This window comes from Panulirus ornatus, chromosome 58 (assembly GCF_036320965.1).
Source record: "Panulirus ornatus isolate Po-2019 chromosome 58, ASM3632096v1, whole genome shotgun sequence".
Classification (NCBI taxonomy): domain Eukaryota; kingdom Metazoa; phylum Arthropoda; class Malacostraca; order Decapoda; family Palinuridae; genus Panulirus; species Panulirus ornatus.
The window spans coordinates 28,749,374-28,770,900 of NC_092281.1; the positions used below are offsets into that span (position 1 = coordinate 28,749,374).

General features: G+C 42.5%; 1 protein-coding gene across 1 annotated transcript in view; it reads right to left on the bottom strand.

The window, feature by feature from the left end:
* Not1 (CCR4-NOT transcription complex subunit 1) overlaps positions 1 to 21,527 on the bottom strand; it is a 560,605-nt gene that overhangs the window by 404,618 nt on the left and 134,460 nt on the right. Inside the window, exon 9 of the mRNA XM_071695617.1 lies at positions 8,533 to 8,670. Within this exon, the coding sequence (XP_071551718.1) occupies positions 8,533 to 8,670 (138 nt within the window). The remainder of the gene's footprint in view (positions 1 to 8,532; positions 8,671 to 21,527) is intronic.

A 21,527-nucleotide genomic window follows, 5' to 3' on the forward strand; every position in this document is an offset into this window, starting at 1 on the left:
ATACATATATTAAATAACCTTATCAACCAGTCAACAATACAGTCATCACCTTTTTTAATAAATTCCACAGCAATACCATCCAAACCCGCTGCCTTGCCGGCTTTCATCCTCTGAAAAGCTTTTACTACCTCTTCCCTGTTTACCAAATCATTTTCCCTGACCCTCTCACTTTGCACACCACCTCGACCAAAACACCCTATATCTGCCACTCTATCATCAAACACATTCAACAAACCTTCACAATACTCACTCCATCTCCTTCTCACATCACCACTACTTGTTATCACCTCCCCATTAGCCCCCTTCACTGAAGTTCCCATTGATTCCCTTGTCTTATGCACTTTATTTACCTCCTTCCAAAACTTCTTTTTATTGTCCCTAAAATTTAATGATACTCTCACCCCAACTCTCATTTGCCCTCTTTTTCACCTCTTGCATCTTCCTCTTGACCTCCTGCCTCTTACTTTTATACACAAATACACACACATACACACACACAAAAAAAAAGTGGATTTGCAGCTGGTCAGAATACATTTTCACAAATATTCTTCAAAGAATCACCTCTACCATCTCCAGACGTGTCAAATCACAACACTAATTGGGATACATTCTCTACTCTTCCCCTCCTCATTTTGGGAGGGTTAAAATACAGTCAACAGCAACAAAATCTTCTATACTTAGTCAGCAAGTCAAAAGGTGCAGGAAAAGCCTGTAAAGGGATACCATATTTGAATATATTAATCTGAGCACCTGGACAGACTATCTCTATGAACACTAAAGCATTTTCACTCACAGGTAACCTATCCCCAGGGATGATATATATTATATATATATATATATATATATATATTTTTTTTTTTTTTATACTTTGTCGCTGTCTCCTGCGTTTGCGAGGTAGCGCAAGGAAACAGACGAAAGAAATGGCCCAACCCCCCCCATACACATGTATATACATACGTCCACACACGCAAATATACATACCTACACAGCTTTCCATGGTTTACCCCAGACGCTTCACATGCCTTGATTCAATCCACTGACAGCACGTCAACCCCGGTATACCACATCGCTCCAATTCACTCTATTCCTTGCCCTCCTTTCACCCTCCTGCATGTTCAGGCCCCGATCACACAAAATCTTTTTCACTCCATCTTTCCACCTCCAATTTGGTCTCCCTCTTCTCCTCGTTCCCTCCACCTCCGACACATATATCCTCTTGGTCAATCTTTCCTCACTCATTCTCTCCATGTGCCCAAACCACTTCAAAACACCCTCTTCTGCTCTCTCAACCACGCTCTTTTTATTTCCACACATCTCTCTTACCCTTACGTTACTCACTTGATCAAACCACCTCACACCACACATTGTCCTCAAACATCTCATTTCCAGCACATCCATCCTCCTGCGCACAACTCTATCCATAGCCCACGCCTCGCAACCATACAACATATATATCTTTTTTTTTTTTTTTTTTCAAACTATTCGCCATTTCCCGCATTAGCGAGGTAACGTTAAGAACAGAGGACTGGGCCTTTGAGGGAATACCCTCACCTGGCCCAATTCTCTGTTCCTTCTTTTGGAAAATTAAAAAAAAAAAACGAGAGGGGAGGATTTCCAGCCCCCCGCTCCCATTATATATATATATATATATATATATATATATATATATATATATATATATATATATACATATTTTTTTTTCTTTTTGCTTTGTCGCTGTCTCCCGCGTTTGCAAGGTAGCGCAAGGAAACAGACGAAAGAAATGGCCCAACCCACCCCCATACACATGTATATACATACGTCCACACACGCAAATATACATACCTACACAGCTTTCCATGGTTTACCCCAGACGCTTCACATGCCCTGATTCAATCCACTGACAGCACGTCAACCCCGGTATACCATATCGATCCAATTCACTCTATTCCTTGCCCTCCTTTCACCCTCCTTCATGTTCAGGCCCCGATCACACAAAATCTTTTTCACTCCATCTTTCCACCTCCAATTTGGTCTCCCACTTCTCCTCGTTCCCTCCACCTCCGACACATATATCCTCTTGGTCAATCTTCCCTCACTCATTCTCTCCATGTGACCAAACCATTTCAAAACACCCTCTTCTGCTCTCTCAACCACGCTCTTTTTATTTCCACACATCTCTCTTACCCTTACGTTACTTTCTCGATCAAACCACCTCACACCACACATTGTCCTCAAACATCTCATTTCCAGCACATCCACCCTCCTGCGCACAACTCTATCCATAGCCCACGCCTCACAACCATACAACATTGTTGGAACCACTATTCCTTCAAACATACCCATTTTTGCTTTCCGAGATAATGTTTTCGCCTTCCACACATTCTTCAAGGCTCCCAGAATTTTCGCCCCCTCCCCCACCCTATGATCCACTTCCACTTACATGGTTCCATCTGCTGCCAGATCCACTCCCAGATATCTAAAACACTTCACTTCCTCCAGTTTTTCTCCATTCAAACTCACCTCCCAATTGACTTGACCCTCAACCCTACTGTACCTAATAACCTTGCTCTTATTCACATTTACTCTCAACTTTCTTCTTTCACACACTTTACCAAACTCAGTCACCAGCTTCTGCAGTTTCTCACATGAATCAGCCACCAGCGCTGTATCATCAGCAAACAACAACTGACTCACTTCCCAAGCTCTCTCATCCCCAACAGACTTCATACTTGCCCCTCTTTCCAAAACTCTTGCATTCACCTCCCTAACAACCCTATCCATAAACAAATTAAACAACCATGGAGACATCACACACCCCTGCCGCAAACCTACCAATAATCACCCATCTCTCTCCATCCACTTTCAGTTATACCCATATCAATCTAGAGTTTTACTTTCTTACACTCTATCACATACTCCTACCACTCCTGTTTCAGGAGTAGTGCTACTCCTTCCCTTGCTCTTGTCTTCTCACTAACACCTGACTGTTTCTTTCCTCAAACATACTACCTATCTCTCCTTTTTTCTCCTCTTGGTTACATCCACACACATTTAGACACCCCAATCTCAGCCTTTGAGGAGGATGAGCACTCCCCATCACTGCTTCCCTAAATACATCCTATTCCTCCTCCATTCCCTTACATCACTTGCTACACCTTTATCCATCTGCACTCAATCTCTCCTGGTACTTCCTCACACATGTTTCCTTTCCAAGCTCACTTACTATCACCACTCTCTTCACCTCAACATTCTCTCTTCTTTTCTGAAAACCTCTACAAATCTTCACCTTTGCCTCCACAAGATAATGATCAGACATCCCTCCAGTTGCCCTTCTCAGCACATCAACATCCAAAAGTCTCTCTTTCACTTGCCTATCAATTATCACGTAATCCAATAATGATCTCTGGCCATTCCCCAACTCCTATATAATTTCCCAGGAATACTCAAACTTATACCTTTGTAGTTTGAACACTCACCTTTATCCCCTTTGCCTTTGTACAATGACACTATGCATGCATTCCGCCAATCCTCAGGCACTTCACCATGGTCCATACCTACACTGAATTTCCTTACCAACCAATCAACAACACAGTCACCCCCTTTTCTAATAAATCCCACTGCAATACCATCTAAACCCACCACTTTGCCAGATATCATCTGCAAAGCTTTCACTACCTCTTCTCTCTTCACCAAATCATTATCCCTAACCCTACTCACTTCAAGCACCACGCAGACTAAAACAGCCATCATCTACCATTGTATCATCAAACACATTCAACAAACCTTCAATATACTCCCTCCATCTATTTCTCACTCCATCGCTATCTGTTATCACTTCTCCACTTGCTCCCTTCACCGATGTACCCATTTCTTCTCGTCTTATGCACATTACTTACATCCTTCCAAAACATTCTTTATTTTCCCTAAAATCTAATGATACTCTCTCACCCCAACTATAACTTGCCCTCTTTTTCAACTCTTGCACCTTTCTCTTGACCTCTTGCCATGTTCTTTTACACATCTCCCAGCACTTGCACTACTTCTCTGCACAATATCATCCAAACGCCTCTTTTCTCTTTCACCAACAACCTTACTTCTTCATCCCACCATCCACTACCCTTTCTAATTTGCCCACCTCCCATCTTTCTCATGCCACATGAATCTTCTGCACAAGCCATCACCGTTTCCCTAAAAACATCCCATTCTTCACCCACTCCTCTTACATCATTTGCTCTCACTTTTTGCCATTCTATGCTCAATCTCTCATGATACTTCCTCCCTCAAGTCTCCTTTCAAGCTCACTTACTCTCACCAATCTCTTCTCCCCAACATTCTCTCTTTTTTCTGAAAGCTTCAACAAATCTTCACCTTCGCCTCCACAGACAGTGATCAGACATCCCTCCAGCTGCCCCTCTCAGCACATTAACAGCCATAAGTCCCTCTTTTAAATGCCAATCAATTGACACAGTCCAATAATGGCCTTTGACCATCTCTCCTACTAACTTACGTATACCAACGTATATATCGCTTTTTAAACCAGGTATTCCAAATCACCAGGTCTTTTTCTGCACACAAATCCACAAGCTCTTCACCATTTCCATTTACAACACCGAACATCCCATGTAAACCAATCGTACCCTCAACTGCCACATTACTCACCTTCGCATTTAAAGCACCTATCACTATAAACCAGTCTCGTGTATCAAAGCTGCTAATACACTCACTCAACTGCTTCCAATACACTTGCCTCTCATGATCTTTCTTCTCATGGCTAGGTGCATAGGCACCAATAATCACCCATCTCTCTCCATCCTCTTTCATTCACAGATATATACATATATAAACATTAATACTTGCTTGCCTTCATCCATTCCTGACACAACCCCACCCCAAAGGAAACAGCATCGCTACCCCCTGCTCCAGCAAGGCAGCGCCAGGAAAACAGAAAAAAAAAGTCACATTCGTTCACACTCAGTCTCTAGCTGTCATATTCAATGCACCGAAACCACAGCTCCCTATCCACATCCAGGCCCAACAGACCTTTCCATGGTTTATCCCAAACATTTCCCATGCCCTGGTTCAGTCCATTGACAGCACGTCTTATATTCATGTTAAGTCCATTTAATTTCCTCAAGATTCCTCAAGATTTCTGTAGGAGAATGGTGGTAGATCTGGTGACCAGCTAGGTGTTACGAGCCCCCCCCCCCATTCCCTGACATCACTGTCTGGTGGGGTGGGGTGGGGTGGGGTGGGGAGGGGATTTGATCTGACCTCCCTTGTGTGACATGTAGTTTGACCCAACCTGACCTCAACTGCCCATTTGATGTGGTCAACAAACCGACCTCTTTGATTTGCATGGCTAAGAGTTCTGCCCCTTTACTGTTGAGGTTAATGCTGTCTCTGCTGTACAGTTCCTTGTCTTTTATGAATTCAAGCCAAGTATCTAAAATACCAATATTAACAACTGTACATATTGCTCTATTTTGGGCTTATTTACCTACATTAAGTTGTGGGGGTGCGCCAACTATAACAATGCTATCCAATCTATCTTTCCAAGTGCCAATCACCTCGTATTCTTCTATGATAACTTCTGAATTTAAATTCTTATGATAAATGTCATTGCCCACAACACTCACCATTAAACATGACTTTTTAGTTGGTACTTTACTGTCTTTGACTTTCTGTTTAATGTGCAAAATTCAGGCGCCGGGATAGACGTGGATTGTTCTCTTAGTGCTTAAATCCATCAAGTGTTTACCTTGATATCTGACCAGTGAGTCACCTATAACCATGGAACAGTCTTCTTCACTCTTTTCTTGCAAACTGCTTAGTGCAAATTGCCTGCTTGTGGGTATGGCTAATATATTATATATATATATATAGAGAGAGAGAGAGAGAGAGAGAGAGAGAGAGAGAGAGAGAGAGAGAGAGAGAGAGAGAGAGAGAGAGAGAGAGAGAGAGAGAGAGAGAGAGAGAGAGAGAGAGAGAGAGAGAAGAGAATGAGAGAGAGAGAGAGAGAGAGAGAGAGAGAAATTACCTATTTACAAGTAACTATGATGAGATTTAGCTCAAATGCCAGGGCTAGCATGGGGACCTCCTTACATCTTGCTTGATGCATGAGATCTTTCTTCTTAGCTACCACCTGCATTACATAATCACCGATTCTTGCTTCACTTGGGACTGTATTTCAAACATATATCAATTTTTCTTTTAAAAGTTTTTATGGTTGCCCTATGCAGATTTCTTACTTCTCCTGGCAGCATACAGAATAACTGTTCTATGTAGATTCCTAGTCAGGCTTTCATATATTCCTGTCTGATTTATATTTGGTATGCTCCATGGCATTCTTGATGGCTTAACAACTCTATATCTTCACCATTAAGAGGTTTTCAGGTTTTTCTTTTATACCTACAGTTTGTTGTCATATGAAAATGATCATTATCATTTTTGTATTATTATACTTAGCTGCTATCTCCCTCATTAGCGAAGTATCACAAGGAAACAGAAGAGTGGCCCAGCCCACCTACATACACATGCATATACATAAACGTGCACACGCGCACATATACGTACCTATACATTTCAAAGTATACATACATATACATACACAGACATTTACATATATACGCATGTACACATCCACACTTGCTGCCTTCATCCATTCCCATTGCCAGCCCACCACACATGAAATGGCACCCCCCCTTCCACCGCGAGGTACCACTAGGAAAAGACAACAAAGGTTACATTCATTCACACTCAGTCTCTAGCTGTTATGTGTAAGTCACCGAAAACACAGCTCCCTTTCCACATCCAAGCCCAAAAAAACTTTCCATGGTTTACCCCAGATGCTTTATATGTCCTGGTTCAATCTATTGACAGCACATCCATCCCCGGTATACCACATCGTTCCAATTCACTCTATTCCTTGCATGCCTTTCACCCTCCTGTATGTTCAGGCCCCAATCACTCAAAATCTTTTTCATTCCATCCTTCCACCTCCAATTTGGTATCCAACTTATCATTCCCTCCAACTCTACACATATATCCTCCATGTCAAACTTTCCTCACTCATTCTCTCCATGTGACCAAACCATTTCAATACACACTCTTCTGCTCTCACCACCACCATCTTTACATTACCACACATCTCTCTTACCCTTTCATTACTTACTTGATCAAACCACCTCACACCACATGTTGTCCTCAAACATTTCATTTCCAACACATCCATCTTCCCTCGCAGAACCCTATCTATAGCCCACGCCTCGCAACTATAGAACATTGTTGGAACCACTATTCCTTCAAACAAACCCATTTTTGCTCTCCAAGATAATGTTCTCACCTTTCACACATTTTTCAATGCTCCCATAACCTTCACCCCCTCCCCCCACCCTATGACTCACTTCCGCTTCCATGGTTCCAACTGCTGCCAGATCCACTCCCAGATATCTAAAACACTTCACTTCCTCCGCTTTTTCTCCATTCAAACTTACCTCCCAATTAACTTTTCCCTCAACCCTTCTGAACCTCATAACCTTCCTCTTATTCACATTTCCTCTCAACTTTCTTCTTTCACACACTTAACTAAACTCAGTCACCAACTTCTGCAGTTTCTCACCAGAATCAGCCATCAGCACTGTGTCATCACCAAACAACAACTGACTCACTTCCCAAGCTCTCTCATCCATAACAAACAGCATACTTGCCCCTCTCTCCAAAACTCTTGCATTCACCTCCCTAACACCCTCATCCATAAACAAATTAAACAACCATGGAGACATAACGCACTGACATTCACTGGGAGCCAATCACTTTCCTCTCTTCCTACTCGTACATATGCCTTATATCCTTGATAAAAACTTTTCACTGCTTCTAACAACTTGCCTCCCACACCATACATTCTTAATACCTTCCACAGAGCTTCTCTATCAACTCTATCATATGCCATCTCCAGATCCATAAATGCTACATACAAATCCATTTGCTTTTCTAAGTATTTCTCACATACACTCCTCAAAGCAAACACCTGATCCACACATCCTCCACCACTTCTGAAAACACACTGCTCTTCCTCAATCTGATGCTCTGTACGTGCCTTTACCCTTTCAATCAATACCTTCTCGTATAATTTCCAAGGAATACTCAACAAACTTAAATCTCTGTAATTTGAGCACTCACCTTTATCCCCTTTGCCTTTGTACACTGGCACTATGCATGCATTCTGCCAATCCTCAGTCACTTCACCATGAACCATACATACACTGAATATCCTCACCAACCAGTCAAAAACACAGTCATATATCTTTATTTTCTGTATTCTAAGCAATATAGATGCAATTCTCTCAGCCTTTCATGTAGTAAACAATGTGTCTACAACCTAATCACACCAATAATGTGTTTAAGACCCAACCTCAACAATAAGCTGAAAATGAGAAGCTCTTTCTTTTAACTACCTCATACTTTTTGAGGACAGAGCTTGTAAGGGTGGCCTCAACCAAAAAAACTGACAACATACAACTGTAATAAAGATAACCGTAATAGCTCCCTCACCTGTACCAAGCCAAGTACCAATATGTCTGGGCAATGCTGGATGGGAAACTTGAATAGCTCTTTGACAGCTGTGTATTGCCCTGCCTCCCCTAAATAGAGGAGAGTTTCAAGTAGCTGAACTGACTTCCAAGTTGCCACCTGCAAATCATTCTTAGCTATTAAACTGTAACACAAAATATCTATATCTTAGTCAACATATCATAATTCACACAATAAATATCCTCTGTATCATATATTTCCAATCATTGACAAAACTTACATTCAATATGTCTTTATAAAGAAACAAGCAATTCTGATGTGGAGAAACAAAGGTAAGATACATGTAACGTGGAGGAAAATATTTTCAAGGTGAGGTACTACCATCTTCAAAGAAGGATGGAGGAGTATATACCTAATTATGTTTCTTTCTATGTTGAGAGCTCCAATCATGGGCAAAAGTCCACATCAAGGCCAGGCCATAATTGAAATACAGTGAGAATTATCAAAAAGAAAAAGAAGACACAAGGGATAGTGTTTATGAGTTTTGGAGAAGGTGAAAATTGGCCTTTTGAAATGTGTCAGGTCATAGTTATTGGGAAAGACATGAGAAGGTAGAGAGTTCCAGAGCTTTAACATGTAGGGAAAGAAGGTATTAAAACGGCGCAACCATGAGATGCTGATGGCCACACAATAATCATGTGATGCATCAGCTTGCCAAGTATTGCGTGGACTAACTAGCGGTGGGGGCACACAAGCAGCCAGCTCTCAGGAGCAGAAACCAAAGTAATACCTATAGAAGAGGGTAAGTGAATCAACAATGCAGTGTAGGAAAAGGGGGTTAAGTCTGGAAGTTAGTCTTGGACAGTTCATAAGTTGGACTGCTTTCAACTCAACTCTGTCAAGTAAAGATCAAGAGACAGAACCCCACCAAAAGTGAGAGCAGTACTCCAAACAAGGATGAATCAATTCATAGCATAAACAGAGCAACTGTTCAGAAGAGAAGTAGTTTCAACATCTAAACAGGACACCCAGTTTCTTAGAAGTAGACGTAGCTATTCCTGTAATGTATGATTTCTAAGAAAAAAACAAATGTTACAGTAATGGAATTACAGAACTGTCCAAGGAAAGATGAGTTGTGAGGAGTTTTCGATAGAGAGATGGTTAGAAATTGGGTCTTAGAGAAATTGAACTTGACAAGATTCAATCTACCCACTATCCTGTCCAAGTCTGAGTTTATAAAAAAAAAAAAAAAAAAAAAAAAAAAAAAAAAAAAAAAAAACTGTCAAGATGAGTACAGACTGAGTAAGAGTAGAGGGAGCATAACTGAAGGATTTGGAGAAATGCAGTGTTGAATCATCAGCATATGAGTGCACTGGATTATTTTTGAAGTGGAGGATATCATTGATAAAAAAGGAGAAAAAGTGTAGGGGACACCACTGTTGAGGGAGAAAATGGGAGAGGCTGATCCATCAACAACCACAGAGATGGATTGGCCAGAGAGGAAGCTAGATATGAAGGAGCAAAGTGAGGGAGCTTGGAGATGATACCCTGGTGCCACACTGTGTCAAAAGTTTTTGACATGTCAAGGGCAATCACACATAACTCCATAAAATCTTTCTGAAATGATGACCAGACATTAGTGGGACAGGAAAGAATATCACCAGTGGATCTCGCCTCATGGAAGCCATACTGGCTCCCACCAAGAGATAACTGATGTACATTGGTACGAGTACATACAACAAGATTTTGTCACAAAGCATGGGTGGTATATGGTGCTCGTTATGATAATAATATTGCCTTGGGTACTGCATATATGTTAGCTTTAGCCTAAATTGGAAGTGCTTCTAGTCATATACCTAAATAACTTTTCTCAAAGATTTCTGTACTTTTTTAAGGGAAGCAGATATGTCAATGTTAACTTCACCTAATATTTAGTGTATGTATGGCTCATGGTGAGGTGCCTGAGGATTGGTGGAATGCTTGCATAGTACATTGTACAAAGGCAAGGGGGATAAAGGCGAGTGCTTAAATTACAAAGGTATAAGTTTGCTGAGTATTCCTGGGAAAATATATGGGAGGGTATTGATTGAGAGGGTGAAGGCATGTACAGAGCATCAGACTGGGGAAGAGCAGTGTGGCTTCAGAAGTGGTAGAGGATGTGTGAATCAGGTGTTTGCTTTGAAGAATGTATGTGAGAAATACATAGAAAAGCAAATGGATTTGTATGTAGCATTTATGGATCTGGAGAAGGCATATGATAGAGTTGATAGAGATGCTCTGTGGAAGGTATCAAGAATATATGGTGTGGGAGGCAAGTTGTTAGAAGCAGTGAAAAGTTTTTATCGAGGATGTAAGGCATGTGTACGTGCAGGAAGAGAGGAAAGTGATTGGTTCTCAGTGAATGTAGGTTTGCGGCAGGGGTAAGTGATGTCTCCATGGTTGTTTAATTTGTTTAAGGATGGGGTTGTTAGAGAGGTGAATGTACAGAGCATCAGATTGGGGAAGAGCAGTGTGGTTTCAGAAGTGGTAGAGGATGTGTGGATCAGGTGTTTGCTTTGAAGAATGTATGTGAGAAATACATAGAAAAGCAAATGGATTTGTATGTAGCATTTATGGATCTGGAGAAGGCATATGATAGAGTTGATAGAGATGCTCTGTGGAAGGTTTTTTTTTTTTTTTTCTTTCCATACTTTGTCGCTGTCTCCCGCGTTTGCGAGGTAGCGCAAGGAAACAGACGAAAGAAATGGCCCCCCCCCCATACACATGTATATACATACGTCCACACACGCAAATATACATACTTACAAAGCTTTCCATGGTTTACCCCAGACGCTTCACATGCCTTGATTCAATCCACTGACAGCACGTCAGCCCCGGTATACCACATCGCTCCAATTCACTCTATTCCTTGCCCTCCTTTCACCCTCCTGCATGTTCAGGCCCCGATCACACAAAATCTTTTTCACTCCATCTTTCCACCTCCAATTTGGTCTCCCTCTTCTCCTTGTTCCCCCCACCTCTGACACATATATCCTCTTGGTCAATCTTTCCTCACTCATCCTCTCCATGTGCCCAAACCACTTCAAAACACCCTCTTCTGCTCTCTCAACCACGCTCTTTTTATTTCCACACATCTCTCTTACCCTTACGTTACTCACTCGATCAAACCACCTCACACCACACATTGTCCTCAAACATCTCATTTCCAGCACATCCATCCTCCTGCGCACAACTCTATCCATAGCCCACGCCTCGCAACCATACAACATTGTTGGAACCACTATTCCTTCAAACATACCCATTTTTGCTTTCCGAGATAATGTTCTCGACTTCCACACATTCTTCAAGGTCCCCAGAATTTTCGCCCCCTCCCCCACCCTATGATCCACTTCTGCTTCCATGGTTCCATCCGCTGCCAGATCCACTCCCAGATATCTAAAACACTTCACTTCCTCCAGTTTTTCTCCATTCAAACTCACCTCCCAATTGACTTGACCCTCAACCCTACTGTACCTAATAACCTTGCTCTTATTCACATTTACTCTTAACTTTCTTCTTTCACACACTTTACCAAACTCAGTCACCAGCTTCTGCAGTTTCTCACATGAATCAGCCACCAGCACTGTATCATCAGCGAACTACAACTGACTCACTTCCCAAGCTCTCTCATCCCCAACAGACTGCATACTTGCCCCTCTTTCCAAAACTCTTGCATTCACCTCTCTAACAACCCCATCCTTAAACAAATTACACAACCATGGAGACATCACTTACCCCTGCCGCAAACCTACATTCACTGAGAACCAATCACTTTCCTCTCTTCCTACACGTACACATGCCTTACATCCTCGATAAAAACTTTTCACTGCTTCTAACAACTTTCCTCCCTCTCCATATATTCTTAATACCTTCCACAGAGCATCTGTGAGCATCTGTGGAAGGTATTAAGAATATATGGTGTGGGAGGAAAGTTGTTAGATGCAGTGAAAAGTTTTTATCGAGGATGTAAGGCATGTGTACGTGTAGGAAGAGAGGAAAGTGATTGGTTCTCAGTGAATGTAGGTTTGCGGCAGGGGTAAGTGATGTCTCCATGGTTGTGTAATTTGTTTAAGGATGGGGTTGTTAGAGAGGTGAATGCAAGAGTTTTGGAAAGAGGGGCAAGTATGCAGTCTGTTGGGGATGAGAGAGCTTGGGAAGTGAGTCAGTTGTAGTTCGCTGATGATACAGTGCTGGTGGCTGATTCATGTGAGAAACTGCAGAAGCTGGTGACTGAGTTTGGTAAAGTGTGTGAAAGAAGAAAGTTAAGAGTAAATGTGAATAAGAGCAAGGTTATTAGGTACAGTAGGGTTGAGGGTCAAGTCAATTGGGGAGGTAAGTTTGAATGGAGAAAAACTGGAGGAAGTAAAGTGTTTTAGATATCTGGGAGTGGATCTGGCAGCGGATGGAACCTTGGAAGCGGAAGTGAATCATAGGGTGGGGGAGGGGGCGAAAATCCTGGGGGCCTTGAAGAATGTCTGGGGTAAACCATGGAAAGTTCTGTGGGGCCTGGATGTGGAAAGGGAGCTGTGGTTTCAGGCATTATTACATGACAGCTAGAGACTGAGTGTGAACGAATGGGGCCTTAGTTGTCTTTTCCTAGCGCTACCTCGCACACATGAGGGGGGGAGGGGGATGTTATTTCATGTGTGGCGAGGTGGCGATGGGAATAAATAAAGGCAGACAGTATGAATTATGTACATATGTATATATGTATATGTCTGTGTGTGTATATATATGTGTACACTGAGATGTATAGGTATGTATATTTGTGTGTGTGGACGTGTATGTATATACATGTGTATGGGGGTGGGTTGGGCCATTTCTTGTATATGTATATGTATATACATACGTCCACACACGCAAATATACATACCTACACAGCTTTCCATGGTTTACCCCAGACGCTTCACATGCCCTGATTCAATCCACTGACAGCACGTCAACCCTGGTATACCACATCGATCCAATTCACTCTATTCCTTGCCCTCCTTTCACCCTCCTGCATGTTCAGGCCCCGATCACACAAAATCTTTTTCACTCCATCTTTCCACCTCCAATTTGGTCTCCCACTTCTCCTCGTTCCCTCCACCTCCGACACATATATCCTCTTGGTCAATCTTTCCTCACTCATTCTCTCCATGTGCCCAAACCATTTCAAAACACCCTCTTCTGCTCTCTCAACCACGCTCTTTTTATTTCCACACATTTCTCTTACCCTTACATTACTTACTCGATCAAACCACCTCACACCACATATTATCCTCAAACATCTCATTTCCAGCACATCCACCCTCCTGCACACAACTCTATCCATAGCCCACGCCTCACAACCATACAACATTGTTGGAACCACTATTTCTTCAAACATACCCATTTTTGCTTTCCAAGATAATGTTCTCGACTTCCACACATTCTTCAAGGCTTCCAGGATTTTTGCCCCCTCCCCCACCCTATGATCCACTTCCGCTTCCATGGTTCCGTCCACTGCCAGATCCACTCCCAGATATCTAAAACACTTTACTTCCTCTAGTTTTTCTCCACTCAAACTTACCTCCCAATTGACTTGACCCTTAAGCCTACTGTACCTAATAACCTTGCTCTTATTCACATTTACTCTTAACTTTCTTCTTTCACACACTTTACCAAACTCAGTCACCAGCTTCTGCAGTTCCTCACATGAATCAGCCACCAGCGCTGTATCATCAGCGAACAACAACTGACTCACTTCCCAAGCTCTCTCATCCCCAACAGACTTCATATATATATATATATATATATATATATATATATATATATATATCCCCTGGGGATAGGGGAGAAAGAATACTTCCCACGTATTCCCTACGTGTCGTAGAAGGCGACTAAAAGGGAAGGGAGCGGGGGGCTGGAAATCCTCCCCTCTCATTTTTTTTTTCTTTTTTTTTTTTAATTTTCCAAAAGAGGGAACAGAGAAGAGGTCCAGGTGAGGATATTCCCTCAAAGGCCCAGTCCTCTGTTCTTAACGCTACCTCGCTATCGCGGGAAATAGCGAATAGTATGAAAAAAAAAAATATATATATATATATATATATATATATATATATATATATATATATATATATATATATATATATATATATATATATATATATATATATTTTTTTTTTTTTTATACTTTGTCGCTGTCTCCCGCGTTTGCGAGGTAGCGCAAGGAAACAGACGAAAGAAATGGCCCAACCCCCCCCCCCATACACATGTACATACACACGTCCACACACGCAAATATACATACACAGCTTTCCATGGTTTACCCCGGACGCTTCACATGCCTTGGTTCAATCCACTGACAGCACGTCAACCCCTGTATACCACATCACTCCAATTCGCTCTATTTCTTGCCCTCCTTTCACCCTCCTGCATGTTCAGGCCCCGATCACACAAAATCCTTTTCACTCCATCTTTCCACCTCCAATTTGGTCTCCCTCTTCTCCTCGTTCCCTCCACCTCCAACACATATATCCTCTTGGTCAATCTTTCCTCACTCATTCTCTCCATGTGCCCAAACCATTTCAAAACACCCTCTTCTGCTCTCTCAACCATGCTCTTTTTATTTCCACACATCTCTCTTACCCTTACGTTACTTACTCGATCAAACCACCTCACACCACACATTGTCCTCAAACATCTCATTTCCAGCACATCCATCCTCCTGCACACAACTCTATCCATAGCCCACGCCTCGCAACCATACAACATTGTTGGAACCACTATTCCTTCAAACATACCCATTTTTGCTTTCCGAGATAATGTTCTCGACTTCCACACATTTTTCAAGGCTCCCAAAATTTTCGCCCCCTCCCCCACCCTATGATCCACTTCCGCTTCCATGGTTCCATCCGCTGACAGATCCACTCCCAGATATATATATATATATAAAAATACGGGGTGACTGTATTGTTGACTGGTTGGTAAGGTTATTTAATGTATGCATGACTCATGGTGAGGTGCCTGAGGATTGGTGGAATGCGTGCATAGTGCCATTGTACAAAGGCAAAGGGGATAAGAGTGAGTGCTCAAATTACAGAGGTATAAGTTTGTTGAGTATTCCTGGTAAATTATATGGGAGGGTATTGATTGAGAGGGTGAAGGCATGTACAGAGCATCAGATTGGGGAAGAGCAGTGTGGTTTCAGAAGTGGTAGAGGATGTGTGGATCAGGTGTTTGCTTTGAAGAATGTATGTGAGAAATACTTAGAAAAGCAAATGGATTTGTATGTAGCATTTATGGATCTGGAGAAGGCACATGATAGAGTTGATAGAGATGCTCTGTGGAAGGTATTAAGAATATATGGTGTGGGAGGCAAGTTGTTAGAAGCAGTGAAAAGTTTTTATCGAGGATGTAAGGCATGTGTACGTGTAGGAAGAGAGGAAAGTGATTGGTTCTCAGTGAATGTAGGTTTGTGGTAGGGGTGTGTGATGTCTCCATGGTTGTTTAATTTGTTTATGGATGGGGTTGTTAGGGAGGTGAATGCAAGAGTTTTGGAAAGAGGGGCAAGTATGAAGTCTGTTGGGGATGAGAGAGCTTGGGAAGTGAGTCAGTTGTTGTTCGCTGATGATACAGCGCTGGTGGCTGATTCATGTGAGAAACTGCAGAAGCTGGTGACTGAGTTTGGTAAAGTGTGTGAAAGAAGAAAGTTAAGAGTAAATGTGAATAAGAGCAAGGTTATTAGGTACAGTAGGGTTGAGGGTCAAGTCAATTGGGAGGTGAGTTTGAATGGAGAAAAACTGGAGGAAGTGAAGTGTTTTAGATATCTGGGAGTGGATCTGGCAGCAGATGGAACCATGGAAGCGGAAGTGGATCATAGGGTGGGGGAGGGGGCGAAAATTCTGGGAGCCTTGAAGAATGTGTGGAAGTCGAGAACATTATCTCGGAAAGCAAAAATGGGTATGTTTGAAGGAATAGTGATTCCAACAATGTTGTATGGTTGCGAGGCGTGGGCTATGGATAGAGTTGTGCGCAGGAGGATGGATGTGCTGGAAATGAGATGTTTGAGGACAATGTGTGGTGTGAGGTGGTTTGATCGAGTAAGTAACGTAAGGGTAAGAGAGATGTGTGGAAATAAAAAGAGCGTGGTTGAGAGAGCAGAAGAGGGTGTTTTGAAATGGTTTGGGCACATGGAGAGAATGAGTGAGGAAAGATTGACCAAGAGGATATATGTGTCGGAGGTGGAGGGAACGAGGAGAAGAGGGAGACCAAATTGGAGGTGTAAAGATGGAGTGAAAAAGATTTTGTGTGATCGGGGCCTGAACATGCAGGAGGGTGAAAGGAGGGCAAGGAATAGAGTGAATTGGAGCGATGTGGCATACCGGGGTTGACGTGGTATCAGTGGATTGAATCGGGGCATGTGAAGCGTCTGGGGTAAACCATGGAAAGCTGTGTAGGTATGTATATTTTGCGTGTGTGGACGTATGTATATACTTGTGTATGGGGGTGGATTGGGCCATTTCTTTCGTCTGTTTCCTTGCGCTACCTCGCAAACGCGGGAGACAGCAAAAAAAAAAAAAAAAAAAAAAAAAAAATATATATGCCCATATATGCACATATACATATCAACTGATACATATATATACAAACACACACACACAGACATACATATATACATGTACACATTCCTACTTGCTTGCCTTCATCCACTTCTGGCCCTACCCCGCCCCACACAAAACAGCATCACTACCTCCAGCTTCAGCAAGGTAGTGACATGAAAACACAAAAAGGCCACATTTGTTCAAACTCAGTCTCTAGCTGTCATATGTAATGCACCACAACTACAGCTCCCTATTCACATCCAGGCCCCACATTGGTGAACAGCAACCGACTCACTTCCCAGGCTCTCTCACCCAAACAGACTACATACTCATCCCTCTCCCCAAAACTCTTGCATTTACCTCCCTAACCACCCCATCCATAAACAAATTAAACAACCATGGGGACATCACACACCCCTGCCACAGAACAACCTTCAATGAGAACCAGTCACTTTCCTCACTTCACACTCATATACATGCCTTGCAACCTTAGTAAAAGGTTTACACTGCTTCTAGCAGCTTAACTCCCACACCATACACTCTTAAGATCTTATACAAGGCATCTCTTATCAACCCTATCACATGTCTTTTCCAGATTCATAAATGCTACATACAAATCCATGTTCTTTTAAAAAAAGTAATTCTCACACATTCTTCAAAGCAAACACCTGACCTCTACCACTTCTGAAACTGCACTGCTCTTTTCCAATTTGATGCTCAGTACATGCCTTTACCCTCTTAGTCAATACCTTCCCATATAATTTCCAAGGAATACTCAACAAACTCACACCTCTGTAGTTTGAACATTCAAATTTCTCCCCTTTGCCTTTGTACACTGGCACTATGCATGCATTCTGCCAATCCTCAGTCACTTCACCATGAACCATACATACACTGAATATCCTCACCAACCAGTCAAAAACACCCTCTTCTGCTCTCTCAACCACGCTCTTTTTATTTCCACACATTTCTCTTACCCTTACATTACTTACTCGATCAAACCACCTCACACCACATATTATCCTCAAACATCTCATTTCCAGCACATCCACCCTCCTCCGCACAACTCTATCCATAGCCCACGCCTCGCAACCATACAACATTGTTGGAACCACTATTCCTTCAAACATACCCATTTTTGCTTTCCGAGATAATGTTCTCGACTTCCACACATTCTTCAAGGCTCCCAAAAATTTCGCCCCCTCCCCCACCCTATGATTCACTTCCGCTTCCATGGTTCCATCTGCTGCCAAATCCACTCCCAGATATCTAAAACACTTCACTTCCTCCAGTTTTTCTCCATTCAAACTTACCTCCCACTTGACTTGACCCTCAACCCTACTGTACCTAATAACCTTGCTCTTATTCACATTTACTCTTAACTTTCTTCTTCCACACACTTTACCAAACTCAGTCACCAGCTTCTGCAGTTCCTCACATGAATCAGCCACCAGTGCTGTATCATCAGCGAACAACAACTGACTCACTTCCCAAGCTCTCTCATCCATAACAAACAGCATACTTGCCCCTCTCTCCAAAACTCTTGCATTTACCTCCCTAACAACCCCATCCATAAACAAATTAAACAACCATGGAGACATCACACACCCCTGCCACAGAACAACCTTCAATGAGAACCAGTCACTTTCCTCACTTCACACTCATATACATGCCTTGCAACCTTAGTAAAAGGTTTACACTGCTTCTAGCAGCTTAACTCCCACACCATACATTCTTAATACCTTCCACAGAGCATCTCTATCAACCCTATGATATGCCTCCTCCAGATCCATAAATGCTACATACAAATCCATTTGCTTTTCTAAGTATTTCTCACATACACTCCTCAAAGCAAACACCTGATCCACACATCCTCCACCACTTCTGAAAACACACTGCTCTTCCTCAATCTGATGCTCTGTACATGCCTTCACCCCTCTCAATCAATACCCTCCCATACAATTTCCTAGGAATACTCAACAAACTTATACCTCTGTAATTTGAGCACTCACCTTTATCCCCTTTGCCTTTGTACACTGGCACTATGCATGCATTCTGCCAATCCTCAGTCACTTCACCATGAACCATACATACACTGAATATCCTCACCAACCAGTCAAAAACACCCTCTTCTGCTCTCTCAATCAAACTCTTTTTAATACCACAATCTCTCTTACCCTTTCATTACTTACTCGATCAAACCACCTCACACCACATATTATCCTCAAACATCTCATTTCCAGCACATCCACCCTCCTCCGCACAACTCTATCCATAGCCCATGCCTCGCAACCATACAACATTGCTGGAACCACTATTCCTTCAAACATGCCCATTTTTGCTTTCCGAGATAATGTTCTCGACTTCCACACATTCTTCAAGGCTCCCAAAAATTTTCGCCCCCTCCCCCACCCTATGATCCACTTCCGCTTCCATGGTTCCATCTGCTGCCAAATCCACTCCCAGATATCTAAAACACTACACTTCCTCCAGTTTTTCTTCATTCAAACTTACCTCCCACTTGACTTGACCCTCAACCCTACTGTACCTAATAACCTTGCTCTTATTCACATTTACTCTTAACTTTCTTCTTCCACACACTTTACCAAACTCAGTCACCAACTTCTGCAGTTTCTCACCAGAATCAGCCATCAGCACTGTGTCATCACCAAACAACAACTGACTCACTTCCCAAGCTCTCTCATCCCCAACAGACTTCATACTTGCCCCTCTCTCCAAAACTCTTGCATTTACCTCCCTAACAACCCCATCCATAAACAAATTAAACAACCATGGAGACATCACACACCCCTGCCGCAAACCTACATTCACTGAGAACCAATCACTTTCCTCTCTTCCTACACGTACACATGCCTTACATCCTCGATAAAAACTTTTCACTGCATCTAACAACTTTCCTCCCACACCATATATTCTTAATACCTTCCACAGAGCATCTCTATCAACCCTATGATATGCCTCCTCCAGATCCATAAATGCTACATACAAATCCATTTGCTTTTCTAAGTATTTCTCACATACACTCCTCAAAGCAAACACCTGATCCACACATCCTCCACCACTTCTGAAAACACACTGCTCTTCCTCAATCTGATGCTCTGTACATGCCTTCACCCCTCTCAATCAATACCCTCCCATACAATTTCCTAGGAATACTCAACAAACTTATACCTCTGTAATTTGAGCACTCACCTTTATCCCCTTTGCCTTTGTACACTGGCACTATGCATGCATTCTGCCAATCCTCAGTCACTTCACCATGAACCATACATACACTGAATATCCTCACCAACCAGTCAAAAACACCCTCTTCTGCTCTCTCAATCAAACTCTTTTTAATACCACAATCTCTCTTACCCTTTCATTACTTACTCGATCAAACCACCTCACACCACACATTGTCCTCAAACATCTCATTTCAGCACATCCACCCTCCTCCGCACAACTCTATCCATAGCCCATGCCTCGCAACCATACAACATTGCTGGAACCACTATTCCTTCAAACATACCCATTTTTGCTTTCCGAGATAATGTTCTCGACTTCCACACATTCTTCAAGGTCCCCAGAATTTTCGCCCCCTCCCCCACCCTATGATTCACTTCCGCTTCCATGGTTCCATCCGCTGCCAGATCCACTCCCAGATATCTAAAACACTCACTTCCTCCAGTTTTTCTTCATTCAAACTTACCTCCCACTTGACTTGACCCTCAACCCTACTGTACCTAATAACCTTGCTCTTATTCACATTTACTCTTAACTTTCTTCTTCCACACACTTTACCAAACTCAGTCACCAGCTTCTGCAGTTCCTCACATGAATCAGCCACCAGTGCTGTATCATCAGCGAACAACAACTGACTCACTTCCCAAGCTCTCTCATCCCCAACAGACTTCATACTTGCCCCTCTCTCCAAAACTCTTGCATTTACCTCCCTAACAACCCCATCCATAAACAAATTAAACAACCATGGAGACATCACACACCCCTGCCGCAAACTACATTCACTGAGAACCAATCACTTTCCTCTCTTCCTACACGTACACATGCCTTACATCCTCGATAAAAACTTTTCACTGCATCTAACAACTTTCCTCCCACACCATATAATCTTAACACCTTCCATAAAGCATCTCTATCAACCCTATGATATGCCTCCTCCAGATCCATAAATGCTACATACAAATCCATGTTCTTTTTAAAAAAAGTAATTCTCACACATTCTTCAAGGTCCCCAGAATTTTCGCCCCCTCCCCCACCCTATGATCCACTTCCGCTTCCATGGTTCCATCCGCTGACAGATCCACTCCCAGATATCTAAAACACTTCACTTCCTCCAGTTTTTCTCCATTCAAACTTACCTCCCACTTGACTTGACCCTCAACCCTACTG